Source organism: Acomys minous, assembly GCF_964271855.1.
Source record: "Acomys minous genome assembly, chromosome: 19".
Classification (NCBI taxonomy): Eukaryota; Metazoa; Chordata; class Mammalia; order Rodentia; family Muridae; genus Acomys; species Acomys minous.
In genome coordinates, this window is record NC_140499.1 from 16,021,092 (window position 1) to 16,037,667 (window position 16,576).

Below are 16,576 nucleotides of genomic sequence, written 5' to 3' on the forward strand. Positions count from 1 at the left end.
ATAAACGTTAACTTTAAAGTCACATATGTTGATTGGTGACACATTTATGGCTGATGACACCACATGCATCGTAACCTAAACATCAACAAGGTTAAAACTGAGTAAGGCATTCACGCTGCACGGTGGGCCGGTTAACAGAAGCACCCGCGCAGAGGGTCTCCTTCTGATAATATGACACTTTCAATGCAATGATAAAAAGCCTGTGACAACTGAAATCAATTCTCCCCTCTCAGGTGCCAAAGAAAAGAGATTCGTATTGCGAGATGCTTGACTCTGTCTGGACACTTTTCTAAAACTGGCTTGTCATCAGTCTTGTTCAAAATCATCAGGGAGACCTCACAGGAAGAATGCTCAAAGCAGCAATTCAGTTATCTTAGAACCAATCGGTTCCTTGACAAGTTGTTTTATTTCAATTTCTAGTGAAAATCTTCACATGTCATTAATGACTGGCCCAGATCCCCTGAATATCACATACAAACATTCTCTGTATTGTGGCAGAAGTGTGCGTGTGCATGGGTGCATGTGTATTTGCGCGTGCGTGCATGTGCACACATGGCAACACTTAGAAGCTTGCCCCTTTGCTTTCCTTGTGATTCTGTGAGCTTCCAAGGATCCTTTGCTAAATTCTTTTCTGATAAGTCAGTCAGCTGTTCAGGGCGGGGCTTAGAACAAGGAAAGGAACATTGTCCTTGAGACCTCAACGTGCTTAAGAGCCATCGCTCTGCTACAAATTCTTGTCACAGAAATGCTGTGAGCTAATATTTTGTAACCATCACAAAACAGTTCCTTGTGATAATTTCATGCATCATCTTGCATAATCTCAAATAACTGCGATTTTTCCCACTTTGCTGGAGTAGCCCACGGCCAGTCAAGAACCATGGTGACATCAGAACTTGAACCCATGCAGCTTGAATCTACTGCCTGTCCTGGTAAACGTACTAACGGAAGAACAGAAGACATGGTTGCCCACTGATAAGCAGGCCATAACTCTAGTTATAACCCTTACCACAGTGGCTGCTTTGCGATTTGTCAGCTGCTTCTGCTTCTTCTTCTTCTTCTTCTTCTTCTTCTTCTTCTTCTTCTTCTTCTTCTTCTTCTTCTTCTTCTTCTTCTTCTGTTGTTTTTTGATTTTCGAGACAGGGTTTCTCTGTGTAGCCTTGGCTGTCCTGGACTCACTTTGTAGACCAGGCTGGCCTCGAACTCACAGAGATCCACCTGCTTCTGCCTCCTGAGTGCTAGGATTAAAGGCATGCAACACCACTGCCTGGCTCCTTTTTTTTTTTTTTAAATGATGTATCTTATTTTAAAATCATGTGCATGCATGTGGTGGGGTAGGGGTGTTAGCCCGCGGTGGATCCCCTGGAGATGGAGTTACAAGGAGTCGTGACACCGTCAACATGGTTGTTAGGAACCAAATTTGAGTCATCTAGAACAGTGGTACACGCTGCTACCACAAAGACATCAGCTCCACTAAGTACAAAAAAACCCCTTCTCTGTTACATAACATACTTAAACCGCCCAATTCCAGGAACCGAGATCTTTTTCACCATATGAAATATTTTACCTATAAATTTCATGAATTATTTAACAGCTCAATGAAAACTAGTGAATAAGAACACAGAAGAGTTTTTCTGCAGTAACCATAATAAAAATAATTGTAGCTTTTATGTTTGGTCCTGGCATGACTACCTCCATATGCACCTTACACCATCAGACATGTCATTTTAGCTTGGTACCTCTCACTTTCCTTCTACACAGAACCTTAGCATCTATCTTACCCGGTTTACAGGGAAAATGCTTGCAGTACAGAGCAACACAAGAACATATGTTATGGTATCTTAAAATGCATACAAGCAGCAGCCTTGTCATCATTTTATTTTATTTGTTTTGTTTTGTTTCTGTAACTGGGTCTCATATACCCCAGGGTGGCTCCAGACTTGCTAGGTAGCCAAGGCTGGCTTTGAACTCCTGATTCTCCTGCCTCTACTTCCCAAGTGCTGGGATCACAGATGTGTGCCACCATGCTGTTAGCATTCAGGGTACTGAAATTCAGTTTGCAGTGTGATTGGCTATCCTACTCTACTTAAATTTTACTAAACCCGAATACAGAAAAGATAAAGGGCTGTTGTATGAGGGGACTGAAATGCAGAGAAGGCTTGCCCTTGATATCAGGAAGTCCTCGGTCCTACACTGGGAGCCCTGAGAAGGAGAAGAACCTATTGGCATTAACTTGACCTCGATGCTCCCCCACCTTGTCACCTGTTCTGATGGTTTTCCAAGCGTCCCTCTGGACTGTAGTGTCACCCGTTCATGCCTGTGGATGAGTGGCCCACTCACCTTTTCGGTTTTCTGTTTTGTTTTGTTTTAATTTTAATTTAATTCAGATTGCAACTCAATTGTTATCCCATCACTTGTATCCTCCCGTTCCTCCCTCCCTCCCGCTTTCACCCTATTCCCCTCCCCTAGGTCTGTGACCGAGGGGGACCTCCTCCTCTACTATATGGTCATAGGCTATCATGTCTCATCTTGGTAGCCTGCTTATTTTTTCTTTGAGTGCCATCAGGCCTCCCCACCAAGGGGAGGCGGTCAAATACGGAGCACCAGAGTTCATGTCAGAGTCAGTCCCCACTCTCCACATAACTGTGGAGAACATCCTGTCAAACTATTGCACTAACCAAGGACAACACAGGTAGTAAACATCGAACCCCTACTCTGCTCACTCACCTTTTTGACCTCATACTTAATGGCCAGTCTGACGCGACTCAGCGAGGCTTTGTGGCCGTGTCTCTCCAGAGGCTCGGCTGACTCGAGATCCCCATTCAGGATGGCTTCCACCTCTTCGGAGTCCCGACACAGGTCCAGCACGCCCACCACAAAGTCTTTGCATTGCATGGAGAGCTTCCTGTAGTCATTCTAAAATGAGAGGTTTGGTGTTCAGTGCCAAGAATTTCTCTAACTCAGTGGCAAGTGCTTGGGGACAGGGGCGGGGTACAGGGGGGGGGGAAGTAACGGGGTCCCTGCCTCTGGGCAGGAAGATGCAGCCCCTTGCCAGGCACAAGGCTGGCTAAGGCAGGCATGGGCGGATTCTCCTGCCCTCGCTACGTTTTCTTGTGCGCAGTGATACGAGAGCTCTGAAAGTTATATGCACGTGATCTCACTTGTATGTGGAATCTTGAAAAGTGGAACTAATAGACAGGAGGACGCGAAGGTGCCAGGCAGAGGCCAGGAGGTAGAAAGAACTGGTCAAAGGCACAAGGCGCTAATCTACTTGATTGAACCATTCAGCGCTGTATACTCAAATCAGCACACTATGTGGTGTACCATAATATGGTCAATTATTATTTATCAGTGTCAGATTTTAGCTAGGCTGTGGCTCGGTGGCGCAGGGCTTGCCTAGTATGCATTTGGCTCTGAGGTTTTGTAGAGGAATCTGTGTCTTAGATAGGGCCTCGCGATGTAGTTCAGACTGGCCTGCAACTCTCCATGTAGCCACAGCTGGTCTTAAATGAGAAACTTCTAAGTTCTACCCACCTAGTACTGTGATATCAGCTGCGCACCATCACACCGGCTTATAAAAATAAAACTGTATCAAAAAAGGCAGCCTCAATAGCTCACAAGACAATGGCTACCATGGGTTTGAGGCAAGCTTGGGCTAGGAAGTGAATGTGAGGTCAGCCTGGTCTACTGTGTAAAACCCTATCTCAAAACAAAACAAAACAAAACAAAAGAAAACAAAAACAAAAGAAATAGCCCCAACAAAAATGTGGTATGTAAGCAAATCACTCGGTTAAAGTAAAAAACAATGGCAGCATAATGGAACATCTTAATACCACAAATGTTCCTGTTGCCTGTGGCATCTGCAGAAATGCCAGGATCGCAGCCCTAGAGAGCAGGGAAGGCGCTACTCACAGGACACTGGAGATTTCTGTCAAAGTGCCACAAGTGCACAAGCTGATTCGAAACACTGGGATTTTTGCCCTCTTCTGTGTTTTTATTTCCTTTCCTTCTCTCCCTATTTTCTTCCTCTTTTGTAAGAGCAATTATCTAGACCCAGGAAAGACCCTTTTGTTATATAAAATTTTGTTTCATGAAGAAAAAGAGAGAACGGCTAACTGCCAGTGCTGAACACTAAAGTCAAAACAAGTTTTATCTCTTTGTACAAAAATAGTTACTTTGAAGCGAAAGCAGGGGCCACTTCTATGACGGAAACTTTCAGAAGCAGGAGGATGATGCAGAGAAGCCGCCTACCAACCCTGTGTCCAGGTTTTTACCCACGGCCTTTCGGGTATACAGGTATAATGCCAACAGCATCTGTGGTGCCAAGAACCTGCTAGAAATGAGTTTGTAGGCCGTGCCCAGAACTAGCACCTAAGGAAACCCAACAACCCGAAGACACAAGTCAGAGTTTGCAAATGACTGATCCTAATTGAGAGGAGGCACAGGCCCATCACACCAGGGAGAAATCTGGTTTGCCTGAGGGTCATGTCATCTTTCCTTGCAGAAACGGAAGGAGAGAAATGGCTGATGGGATGGAATTGGATTCTCCAGGGTTACAGACCATCGATACCTGAGAGAAAAGTTTCCAGGCCACTGGAATTAACACTTGGCTAAAAATAAGCTGTGAATCTTTAATTCGTTTGCATATTTATTTGGTGTGATGGACGGTTGGCAGCCTCCCTGTTACCTTCAGAACGGAGCTCTATTTTCAGCCCATTGGATCCAGCTAAGGTGCCACTGACCATCTCCTGGGGAACTGCCTCACTTCTGGAGACCCCATTTCTACCTTGATGACTTTGACTAAAATTTCAGCCTATAGGGAAAGTTCAACCTCTAAGTGCAGCATTTAGGAAGCCGAAGCAGGAGGCTTCAGTTGGAAAGCCAGATCCTGTCTGCCAAAAAAATTTAAAGTTAGCCACAGTTGATGCAGTTGAAGAAAACAGAATTCCTTATTTTAATGTGTTTCGAGACATCATGTCTTGATAACCAAGTGATAGTTCATACAGCAGACTTCTAGGCTTCACGAAATCATACTTTATAAAGTAGTGGATCCCAACCTCTGGGTAGCGACCCTTTGAGGTTGCATATCAGATACTTACATTATAATTCACAACAGCAGTAAAATTACAGTTATGACGTAGCAATGAAATAATCTTATGGTTGGGGGTCACCACAACATGAGAAACTGTATTAAAGGGTCGCAGCATTAAGGCTGAGAACCACGGCTTTGAAGGAAGACATGAGGAATTCCAGTTTTCTTCCCTTAAATAACTTGATTTGGTAGGCAAAAACCACACCACCGACTGAAATAAACAACAAGGAGACAGACTGTTTAAAGGCTGCACAGACTGGGATAGTTTCCACTTCAGATATCAGTAATCTAGACAAAGGCCATAACAGTCAGTCCGCATTCCCTCCGGAGTGAACAGATGAAATCACGAAGACCCCAGTTTCCATTCACGCTGGCATGGTGCACCCCATAGCACTAATAAAATGCACAGTCTCGGGTTTCTATGGGGAGTGGGTGTCAGTCAAACATTCATCTGCCTTCCATCCCTGAAAGCTAATGCAATATTTTATTATAGCTTACAGAAGTATTAAATCCGTGATGTTTCCAAATAAAGCTCCTCTCCTTATACAGTGCTGTGGATGATGTTTCCTGGTCCCAAGCGTTCTGTGAGACTGGCTGTGACAGAGGCAGGCCATTTCTCTATCAATCAAAAGTCAGACGGCGTTTCCGTGCTTTGAAGGAAACCTCTGTAGTGTTGCACCAGCACCGGCAGTGCCTCATCAGCTCTTACACTTACAGCCTGGAAGTTGTTCAGCTTTAAAGAAATCTGTGGGCTTTTCCCATGACCTGACAGATCAGTCAGGAGAGAAGCGAACAAAACACCTCAGAGATCGTGCATGTTGTAGGGTAGTGGGTTGTTTGTGTAGAAGAAACATTTACTGCTGGAAAGTGTCACTGCCCAAGTATAGAAAACAACCAGAGGAGCAGATAACGATGATTAAACACACACACACACACACACACACACACACACACACACACACACACACAGGATGGCTCCTAGTTCGAGGCTCCAGGGATCCTCTTTCTCACTCTCCTTAGCAGCTGGACTAAAAGCATGCAGCACCTCACCTGGCTAATGGCTTTTAGATCTACCCAGAGTGCTCAGGGAAGGATGGAGGACCTTGGCTGACGACACCCTTCCATCTCCTGCTAACATCTGTGTTGTCTCCCAGGCCACCCTGAGCTCCTCCCTGCCTCCTATGGCTTCACCTCAGATCACACAGAGACACCAAGCTGCCCTCGACCTGGTTCTGTTGAATCGGCTTCATGGCACTTTCCCAGCACAAGGGCCCACTTTACAAAGCTAGTAGGTGACTGGAGCAGAAACCCAAAACTCCAAGACCTGATAAACCTGGGGCAGAGCACTGTGTTCCAGGTCCATCACAGCCTCTCCATACTCCCGATAACGTGTCTGGTTCAATCTCCATCCCGATCCCTTTTCTTTCTTTCTTTCTTTCTTTCTTTCTTTCTTTTTTTTTTGGTTTTTTTTTGTTTGTTTGTTTGTTTTTTGAGACAGGGTCTCTCTGGGTTAGCTGTGGCTGTCCTGGACTCACTGTAGACCAGGCTGGCCTCGAACTCACAGCGATCCGCCTGCCTCTGCCTCCCACGTGCTGGGATTAAAGGCGTGCGCCACCACGCCCGGCGATTTTTCTTTTTTCTTTTTTTAAAATTAATTTATTCATATTACATCTCAATTGCTAGCCCATCCCTTGTATCCTCCCTTTCCTCCCTCCCTCCCACTTTCCCCCTACTCCCCTCCCCTATGTCTGTGACTGGGGGGGACCTCCTCCCCCTGTATATGCTCATAGGGTATCAAGTCTCTTCTTGGTAACCTGCTATTTGTCCTCTGAGTGCCACCAGGCCTCCTCATCCAGGGGACATGGTCAAATATGAGGCACCAGAGTTCGCATGAAAGCCAGACCTCACTCTCCACTCAATGGTAGAGAATGTCCTGTCCATTGGCTAGATCTGGGTGGGGGTTCGAAGTTTACTGCCTATATTGTCCTTGGCTGGCACAATAGTTTGAGCAGGACCCCTGGACCCAGATCCGCCCATCATAATGTTCTTCTTATAGGTTTCTAGGACCCTCTGGATCCTTCTATTTCCCCATTCTCCCATGCTTCTCTCACCTAAAGTCCCAATAGCATGTCCTCCTCTCTGACCCATTTTCCTGGTAAGTGAAGAATTGATCCCTTTTCATGTGAAGGAGAAACACTGACATTCAATGCGAAGCAAGCACGCAGCTGCCAGGCTGCTCACAGTCACTGGGAAAGCCGGGATCTAGGCCCCGCCATCCTGGGCTCAACCGAAGCTTCCGTCCTTACCAGCTGTGCCGTCTCCTTCCCCCTAAGGAGAATCCTCCCTTCTTTTTGTCCTGAGAGGGCTAAATGCGGAGAGAGAACGTATTTACTATGCATTAGGAAGCTTAGCTGTGCTTCTATGTCAGAAGGTTTCTTATTTCGGACATAAAACCCAAAACTGGGGCTGGAGAGATGATGGCTCAGTGGTTTCGAGCAAAGGCGGCTCTTCCAGAGACCCTGAGTTTGGTTTGCAGCACGTACACCAAAGCCTACCACACCAGGGGATCCAACACCCTCCTCAGGCCTCCAAAGGCAGTAGGCACACATGATGCACCTACATGCACACGCAGGCAAAACACTCATAGACATAAGGTAAAAATATAAATCTTACATGAATAAAACCTGGGACAGGGATCCAAGACGCTCTGCCCTGGCTTAATCAGTGTGTCCTTGGCCTGTTTTCCCACTTGTAATAGGAGAGGTCTATATGACTAGATGACTCCCAGCATCTCTTCCTGCAGTGAAAAAGGCTTTCTAACCTTGGGTTCCTGTTCATTTTCCATTTCCCCGCTAGCTCTTCTATGATAGAACTGAAACCGCTTTTTACTGAGCACAGGGAAGGCAGATTGCTTTTTGCTTCCTCTTTTTTTTTTTTTAATCAAAAAATGCATCATCGGCTCAATTAGAATCTGGGAATTTCAATTTGTATTCTTGTATCTTAATAAACGATCTGCTTCCTGGCCATTGATGGGTGGATGATTAAGCCCAAGTCTTCGTTTCTCAGGACAGCTGTAGACACCATTTGCACATCCACACTGTTTCTTTAATAACATGTCACTGGGCCGTCCTCCATCAATTTATCTACATCTGAGTCCTCGGGTGCTCAGCCTCCTGAGGCAGTGTTCTCTGTAACCCCAAGGGATATGGCAAGTGTGCAGAGGGTGACAGAGTGTGTATTCCAGGTCATCAATAAGATGCTAGGAAGAGGTGCCGAGAGGGGGAAACACCCTCTGTGTTTCAGGAGGGAGAACACAGCCTCTGTTTCCTCGTTTTCAGGCCAGGGCTCTGACCTAAACATCCCTCTGAGGAAGAATATAGTGAACAGCACAGAACAGGGCAAATTAGGTCACCTGCTTTCCTCAGCATGGGCCTTGTCCTGTCCTGTCCTGTCGGAGCACAGGGGAGCAGGGTTAGGGCTCTGAATGTGTAAAGCGTGGCAGATGGACAGGGGGTGGGATGGGAGCGTGAAGGTGAGATGGGATTAGAAAGGACCAAGGAGGGTAGCGAAGGATGGGGGAGAGAGGCATGCAGTGAGGCGGAGTGACTCTCGGTCCCCAGAGACGGAGTTCTGAGCAAGCCACCCTGCTCTGGCCCACAGGGAACTCTGCTGCCCTCCAGCTTGCCCTGTCAGCTGAATGGGCCAACACCTAGACACAGCCGGTTTTGCCTGTCCTTGGCTATGGTATCTAACCTTGAGGGATCAGGTGTGCTCTCTCTTCTTTTGCTTTCTTACTTGTGATATTTTCCATCCCTGGAAGGCTCTTGGAGTAAAGGAGATTCTGATCTAGGCATTACTAACGCGGATTTAGCTGGCTTCCGAGGGAAACTATGAATAACAAATTCTGTTCCATCCCTCCGCCGAGGAGACTTCTCTGAGTGGAACTGCAAACATCACCATCTTTAGTAAATTATTAAAACATAATCCTAGAAAATATTCCCTTTTATGGAATTTCTCTTGCAGAGCTTCAACATATATCAAATAAAGTATATAAAATAGGTTTCTGTGACATTCAAAGTGTCAATTTGGAATTATGCTTGTATGACTATCTCAAAAATAAAGAGATGATGTCTAAAGGTATTTTTCCTAGGTGCTTTTCTACTCTCTCTGATAACTCTGAAGCTTTGAATTTGTCCTACCTGTACTCTGTCTAAAGGTTTTCAAGCCTCGTGTAGTGGTGCATGTCTGAAATCCAAGCACTTGAAAGGTGGAGCTCAGCTACATAGTAAGTTCAAGGCTAGCTTGGGCTACATGAGACTCTGCCTTAAAAACACAAACATGAACTGAAAACAAATTTCATCTTGAACTCAAGGAAATAACTCATCAGTAGTATGTAATAGATGTCCTTATAGGGGGTAGATACCAAGTGAGACTTATTTTATTCTTTGATTTTTCCACATTTCCTCTTTTTTTTTTTTTTTTACAACAAAATGGACAGTTTTGTATCAGGGAAAAAAAAAGCATGAGTAGATGAACAGGAGGCCAGAGCTCCACAGTAGGATTGACAAACACCGAGGGAATTTGCTGTTTATGAAAGAGGAGAATTAATTTATGCCATTTCCCTTAGCTTGAATTACAGTGCAACACACTTAACTATGAAAAACTATATTAACATGTGAAAGAGAATAAAGATGTGTACTAATGCCATCACCCTATGTTAAAAAGGTTTACTCAGCATCTTGTCTGATGCCGAGGGACCAGACATCACAACCTCATGGGAGAGTGGAAATCTGCAGATGAGACCTCACAGAGCCTTACCTAACAGTCAAGTACCCACTTTTCTCTAGAGTTAAGGGCCAGAAAAACTTAAACTTCATAGGAGCAGGTGGCAATGGAATGTTTAAGTGGTCCATCAATAATATAGGATTTTCATAAACAATACTGATTGACATTAAAAAAAAAAGGTAACATTTTAAAAAAGCTATTAAAGTAGAAAATCCCACCAATGAACAAACCACTTTACTGTCCTTTGTGTTTCTGGGTCGACCCAACAGTCACATCTCACCACTCTAAATATATGTTCATGGAATTCAAGGTGAGGCATTTGTCCCATTAATGAATTGGCATTAATATTACAACAACATAGCTCCAATAGTATTCTATATTTGCTCTTTGCATTTTGATTCTGGTAGGGGTGTCCAGTCTTTGCCGTATGACACTGTCATCCACAAATGTGTTGAGTGGAAGTCATAGCTATTCTGGGATGCACACAGCCTCTGAAGCACACGTTGGACATGGCTACATCTAAAAATACATAAAGGCTTTGGGCCATGAATAGAACTTCAAAGAAGCTAACACTCCATAGGAGAAAAGAAAGAGGAGCCCCCCCCCAACCCCCCTCACTGCCATGTGAGAAGCTGCCTTCTGAGAAACGCAGCTCAGGGTAAAAAGTGACTCAATCTGTCTGCTGGGTGCTACCGCGCAATGGAACATAAGGAGTCTAGAAAGGAGACAGATTCGTCAAGCCCCTCCCTTTTAGAAAACAGGGACACAGAATTTCTGGGTTTTAATTCTTATCTAGGACATGGAGTGGCCATCATAGTGACAGCTCTCTAATGCAGTGTTATATGTCTCCAATGTGAGTCTGGGAAGATTTAAAAAAAACAAAAACAAAAAAAAACCCATCGGAGCAGTTTCTTGTAGTTTAAAATCCGCTGCAAAGCAAGACATGATGGTACGTATATGTTAAGCACTCGAAAGGCTGAAGCAGGGGGATTACTGGGAGTTCCTATCTATCAAGGGCTATGTAGTATGAGGACACCCTAGGACCCTGTCTAAACCAGAGAGAAGTTGGGCATGTTAGCACACATAAACCCAACATTTGGGAGGTTGAGATAGGAGGACTGCTGTGAGTTTGAGGCTAACCTGAGCTATAAACGTGAGCATCTATCTGAAAACACACAAACAAAACCCCAACTGACCAACAAGCACCGGGCAGACTGACTATGGCACACCAGGCCTACCTTGAACTCCTTTTCTATGTTGGCCAGCTTGGCCAGCTCATTGCTGAGTTCCAGGGCTGTGAGCACTGGGTCCTCGCTGGACAGCGACAAGTACGCTGGGCTGGCCAGTCCCTTGTAGGCGTTGATCCTAGACCTCGAGTGGCTGAAGGCGTCAAGCCGTTGCTTCTCAGCACAGTCAGCGCAGCGACAGAAGTAGTCGTGTGGCCTCTCGATGCGCGCACCCTTCAGTAGCAGCAGGTGCACCACCTCGTACTTATGGCAGTGTGCAGCCAGGATGATGGGCGTGATGTCAGGCGAGAAGCGTGTGCCATCCTCGTCGTAAGCATAGAAGTCATCATCCCGTAGTTCCTGTTCACACGGGCTGAGAGTCAGGCGCCGGCTGGCTGCAAAGCCTGGGTGCCCAAGGATAGCCTCTACGATGCGCACGTAGCCCTTGCTGATGGCGAGCAGCAGCGCATCACCGATACGCGCCAGGTTCTCTTTCTTCAGGAGCAGCTCAGTCACCTCCAGATGCTCATTGCCTACGGCCAGCTGCAGCGCGTTCTGGCCCATGTAGTCCACACAGTTGACATTAAGTGTGCGTGACTCCTCCAGCATCTTGCGCACCACAGGGATGTTGCCGTACTCCGCGGCGTCCAGGAAACGCTCCTCCTCGGCTGTGAGGCTGGGTCCACGAGCACCGAACATGAAGGCTGGGCCACGGACTGCCTGGCGCCGGCCTTTGTCACGCATCCCTGCGGTGCGCCACCTGGATGGGCTGCCCTCAGAGGACCTGATCAGTGGGGCAACAAAACAACATGGAACTTTGAGTCCTGTAGCTTTCCTCCCCAGCGGACCCCGCTGCAGACCTGAGGCCGGGACATGGCCAGGCAAACGGATAAAGAACAACCACTGTGGCTATGTCTCACCCAGCACAGGCTGCCTGAACCCCAGGAGGAGCCCACCGCCCCTTCTCAACTGCAGGTCCTGTTCATTCTGCCTTCAGATAGAAACATAATGAAATAATTTTCATGCACCTACCCCTCCCTGGTTAAAAAAAAAAGCCACTCTTGGTACCTTGTGGCATTAGCTTGGTTCCTGACGTATGGCCAAGCCACAGAGCACTTGGCCGGAGCATGTGTGAAGACCCAGATTCAACCTCTACTAACACACACACACACACACACACACACACACACACACACACACACTCCTAAAAAATAGAGTTTAGTAGACATTCAGTATCCAAGCCCCAGGCTGGCATACTCATTAGAGGTTAATTTTTTGTCAAGAATCAGGCCAGAATAGCTGTCTCAAGTTATTGCACATTCTAAACCAAAATTACACACTCAACCCTGTGTTCCGGCTGAGTATCACCTTACAAGGCTTAGCTTTAACTTTTTCTCTTAAGGGGAAGCCCTCCCTACCAAAACTAATTAATTAATCATTGGACAAATTAATTAACGAATTAATAACGGGATTCATATTGCAACGACCCAGACAAGATTTGCCAAACATAAAAACCAAGCATCACTTTATATTTACTTTATGGAAAATAACTCTCTTTATAATTATAATAATGGTTGTTTAATTACTAAAGTTACACATTTGCCTTTTGAACAAGAAGGAAAGGACTTGACACATGGATTAAAAATCACTAGTGTTACTTTGTGAAGGTAGCTCCAGGTATGGCCCCTATTGCCAGCCCAACGTGGCCTGAAATCCTACCACCAGTCACACCAACTGAGGTCTAACTGCAGCAAAGTCAGGCCCTAAACTGACATGTGCAGGAGCTTCAGTTCACACCTCAAGTTTTATGAGTCTGAGTAAAATGAGAAGTTACAGCCCCGAGGGTGCTCAGTCCTGTTAATCTCAGCGCTCAGAAGAAGGCCAAGACCTTGTCTCCTCAAAAACAAAACAAAACAAAACAGATACACTTTAAAATAACGAATAATGCCAGGCTTGGTGGCACAGAGCTACAGGCTCCAGTCAAGGCAGCTGAGCTGTAAAGTGTTGCCTGGCGTGCGCAAGGCCCTAGTTCAATCCCCAGGGCTGCAAGAATAGTAAATCAAATGAAAAGTTCCAGATTTTATCTGAGTTTATAAATACAGGCTTTTGCAAATGTTCTGAGTCTTTGAAAAACAATGCAAAATAAATTTTTAAATTATGGTTATCTGTAGCAGCTCAGTGATTTATACATTTTAGTGCCCAAATATTGTATAAATATTATACAATTCTTTATCTTCACATTCATCCAGTTCCAAGACTTTTTTTTCTGATTCAAATGCTCAAATAACTTTCTTTTTAAAAGAATCTATAGAATTTATTTTGGTATGAACTATATCAAAAGTTATCTATTAAGCTTTTTTTTTAATACATTACTGACTTTTGAAGCATAGATCAAACTTAAAAGCGAAAGGCTAGAAAGTAATGCTTTATTTCTGTCATATATGTTTCAGAAACATCTCCTACCACTGAAAAACGCATTCACAGAGCCAGGGTTTGAAAATTCCTGAGAGACAGAGAGAACACCAGTCTCCATGGGGGGCCTGGCTAAATTAGGGAGCTTCCCCAGCAGAAAAAGTGGAGGTGCCCACACCGAGCTCTTCTCAGCTCCGTAGGCTCCAGACCCAGAGAGGAACACAGGCGCTCAGGGCAGCTTCCCGGCCGAGAGAGCAGGCAGACGCTGTAAGCAGACCTGCATCCAGTGGTGAGGATGTGTTAGTGTACTCCAGCACGGGCCGTGCTTCTGGGCATCCCACTTCAACTGCCTGTCTGGTGTGGAAGGTCAACAGCCAGACTTGAGAAAACAAGACAAGACATTCTCAGCTGCTGTTTCCCTGACGCTGGGGCATGGGACTGAAGAACAGGGAGAGGACCACTACCTGGCACTTGTCCCCTGATGCACAATTTGAAGAGTTGGAAGCACAGTTTGGAATTCATAAATATCTTCGTGCTTTAACCCTGTCGTTGACAGTTACTTTGAGATATCGGTATCTTTGGTAGCCATTGCACTACAGTGTTTCTGCAGTTCAGTAAGTGGAGCATAGGGTGTGGTGTGCATGGTGGTGGGAGAGACACGTGAAGGGCTCAAGGCTGGTGGATGGTCCTTACATGGGCACCAAGGAGAAAGCAGCGCCCATCCACCGAAAAGCACAGAAGAGGACTGTACACTCTATAACACAGACTTTAGGAGACTCTGCTATTCCTGAGGATGATTTATTGCTGTTCATGCTACTCATCCCATTGGGTCAGTAGTCCTACTCCTAAGCTTATAAGCTGGGTTTTGAATGGCTAGATTTCCCACATTGTTTAAAAGATCTTGCTTCTGCATTGGTAATATGTCAATGTTATGTAAGGCTAACAGAATATATAACCAGAGTATGGCTACAGAACTCCAACCTACACCTATACGGGTTATATTTGGGAAATGAATTCTTATCAAAATATTACATCTTTTTTTGAAATATTACATCTTAATGAACAAGATTTTTCATCTAATGGCCTGCTTACAATGAAACAAGTTATAAAGAAACTTACAGTAGAAATTGACTATTTCATAAATTTTCTCTTGGTATTTCTTAGGTTTTTAAAAAAATTTATATTTCTTCCTCTTTTTTTGACAGTCTCTCTCTCTCTCTCTCTCAATCATGCTGTAGCTGAGGCTGTTTTAGAATTCATTAGGTAGTCCAGGTTGGCCCTGAATCCATGTGGTCTGTCTACCTTAGTCTCCAAAGTACTGGGATTATAGGCATAAGTGACCATGCCTAGCTAATATTTAAAACTTCTTAAAATACAAGCTGCAGAATGATGGTGAATACACACACACACCAGCACACAGCTGCCCGCTGACGGTGAACACACACGCCACCACACAGCTGCCCGCTGATGGTGAACACACACGCCACCACACAGCTGCCCGCTGACGGTGAGTACACACGCCACCACACAGCTGCCCGCTGACGGTGAGTACACACGCCACCACACAGCTGCCCGCTGACGGTGAACACACACGCCACCACACAGCTGCCCGCTGACGGTGAACACACATGCCACCACACAGCTGCCCGCTGACGGTGAACACACACGCCACCACACAGCTGCCCGCTGACGGTGAACACACACGCCACCACACAGCTGCCCGCTGACGGTGAATACACACGCCACCACACAGCTGCCTGCTATTTGTTTTTGTTGTTCTATTGTTTGATGAGAACAGCTAAAATCTACCCGTCTCTCATGAATCTCATTTACTGTACAATCTTATTACCTAGAGTCCTCGTGTTACAAATTAAATATCTTGCAGGTGCGGTGGCACACTCCTTTGCTTCCAGCACTCGGGAGGCAGAGGCAGGCAAGTCTCTGAGTTGGAGGCCAGCCTGGTCTACAGAGTGAGCTCTAGGACAGCCAGGGCTACAGAGGAGAGGAAACCCTGTCTCAAACCACCAAGAAAAGAAAGAAAGAAAAGAAAAAAGAAAAAGAAAAAAGAAAAAGAAAAAGAAAGAAAGAAAAAAATCTTAGTACTTGTGGGGAGCTGTGCCAAATTCGGCCATGTCAGAAATCCTGTGCTTAGGCTGCATGCTGTGACCTTTGAGTTGCTGACCTTTGCCAGAGGAGGTCGTGTGTTCTAGGCCATCCTTGCACTATTTATCTTTGAAAGAAATAGGGAAGTCCCTACAGGGAACCACCCAGAGGACCAAGGAAGTTCTTATAGGGAGCTACTCAGAGAAATAGGAAGCTTTTCCAGGGAGCTATTCAGGCTATTGTGTTCTTGCCTGGGGGCTAGGGAGAGTGGGATCAGAATAGATCCTATTGACCTTGCTATATATATATTCTTACTCGTCCGCATTAAAGAGAGTCTTGATCACAAATTTCCAGACTTGACTCAATATCTCTCGCATCTCTGTGCCCCACTTTCAATCCCCACTCCCTCTTTCAGGTGAACCCTGGTTCGATTTGTTCCCCGGGCCGGGACCCATCAAGGATTTCCAAGTTTTTTCCAATATTTATTTTTCCAGAACCTTTATCCCCACAATATATATGGAAGCTAAAAATGTTTGACTTTAGTACTGTGGGGGTTCAAATGAGAATGGCGCCCAGAGAGACTCAAATGTTTAAATGGTTGGGTAGCGGAACTGTTTGCGAAGGACCAGGAGGTACAGCCTTGTTAGAGTAGGTGCGGTTTTGCTGGAGGAGGTGTGTCTCTGAGGGGCTGCCTTCGTGGTTTCAAAAGCCTACACCACATCCCACACCCCCACCTCTCTCTCCCTCTGTCTCTCTCACTCTATTTCTCTGTCTCTCTTTCTCTCTGTCTCTCTCTCTCTCTCTCTGTCTCTCCCTCTGTCTCCCTCTCACTCTATTTTTCTCTCTCTCTGTCTCTCTCTCTCTGTCTCTCTCTCTCTGTCTCTCTCTCTCTCTCTCTCTCTCTCTCTCTCTCTCTCTCTCTCTGCCTGCTGCTTGTGGATTAAGATGCAAAGCTCTCTGC

The 16,576-nt window shown here is 45.7% G+C and overlaps 1 protein-coding gene across 4 annotated transcripts in view; it reads right to left on the reverse strand.

Annotated features, from left to right (window-relative positions):
• TRPC3 (transient receptor potential cation channel subfamily C member 3) overlaps positions 1–16,576 on the reverse strand; it is an 81,306-nt gene that overhangs the window by 36,491 nt on the left and 28,239 nt on the right. For all 4 annotated transcript variants that reach the window (XM_084768635.1, XM_084768634.1, XM_084768633.1 and 1 more), the window contains exons 2-3: positions 11,113–11,884; positions 2,725–2,913 (exon numbers count right to left, since the gene is read on the reverse strand). In XM_084768635.1, the coding sequence (XP_084624761.1) occupies positions 2,725–2,913; positions 11,113–11,844 (921 nt within the window). In that variant the 5' untranslated portion in view covers positions 11,845–11,884. The remainder of the gene's footprint in view (positions 1–2,724; positions 2,914–11,112; positions 11,885–16,576) is intronic.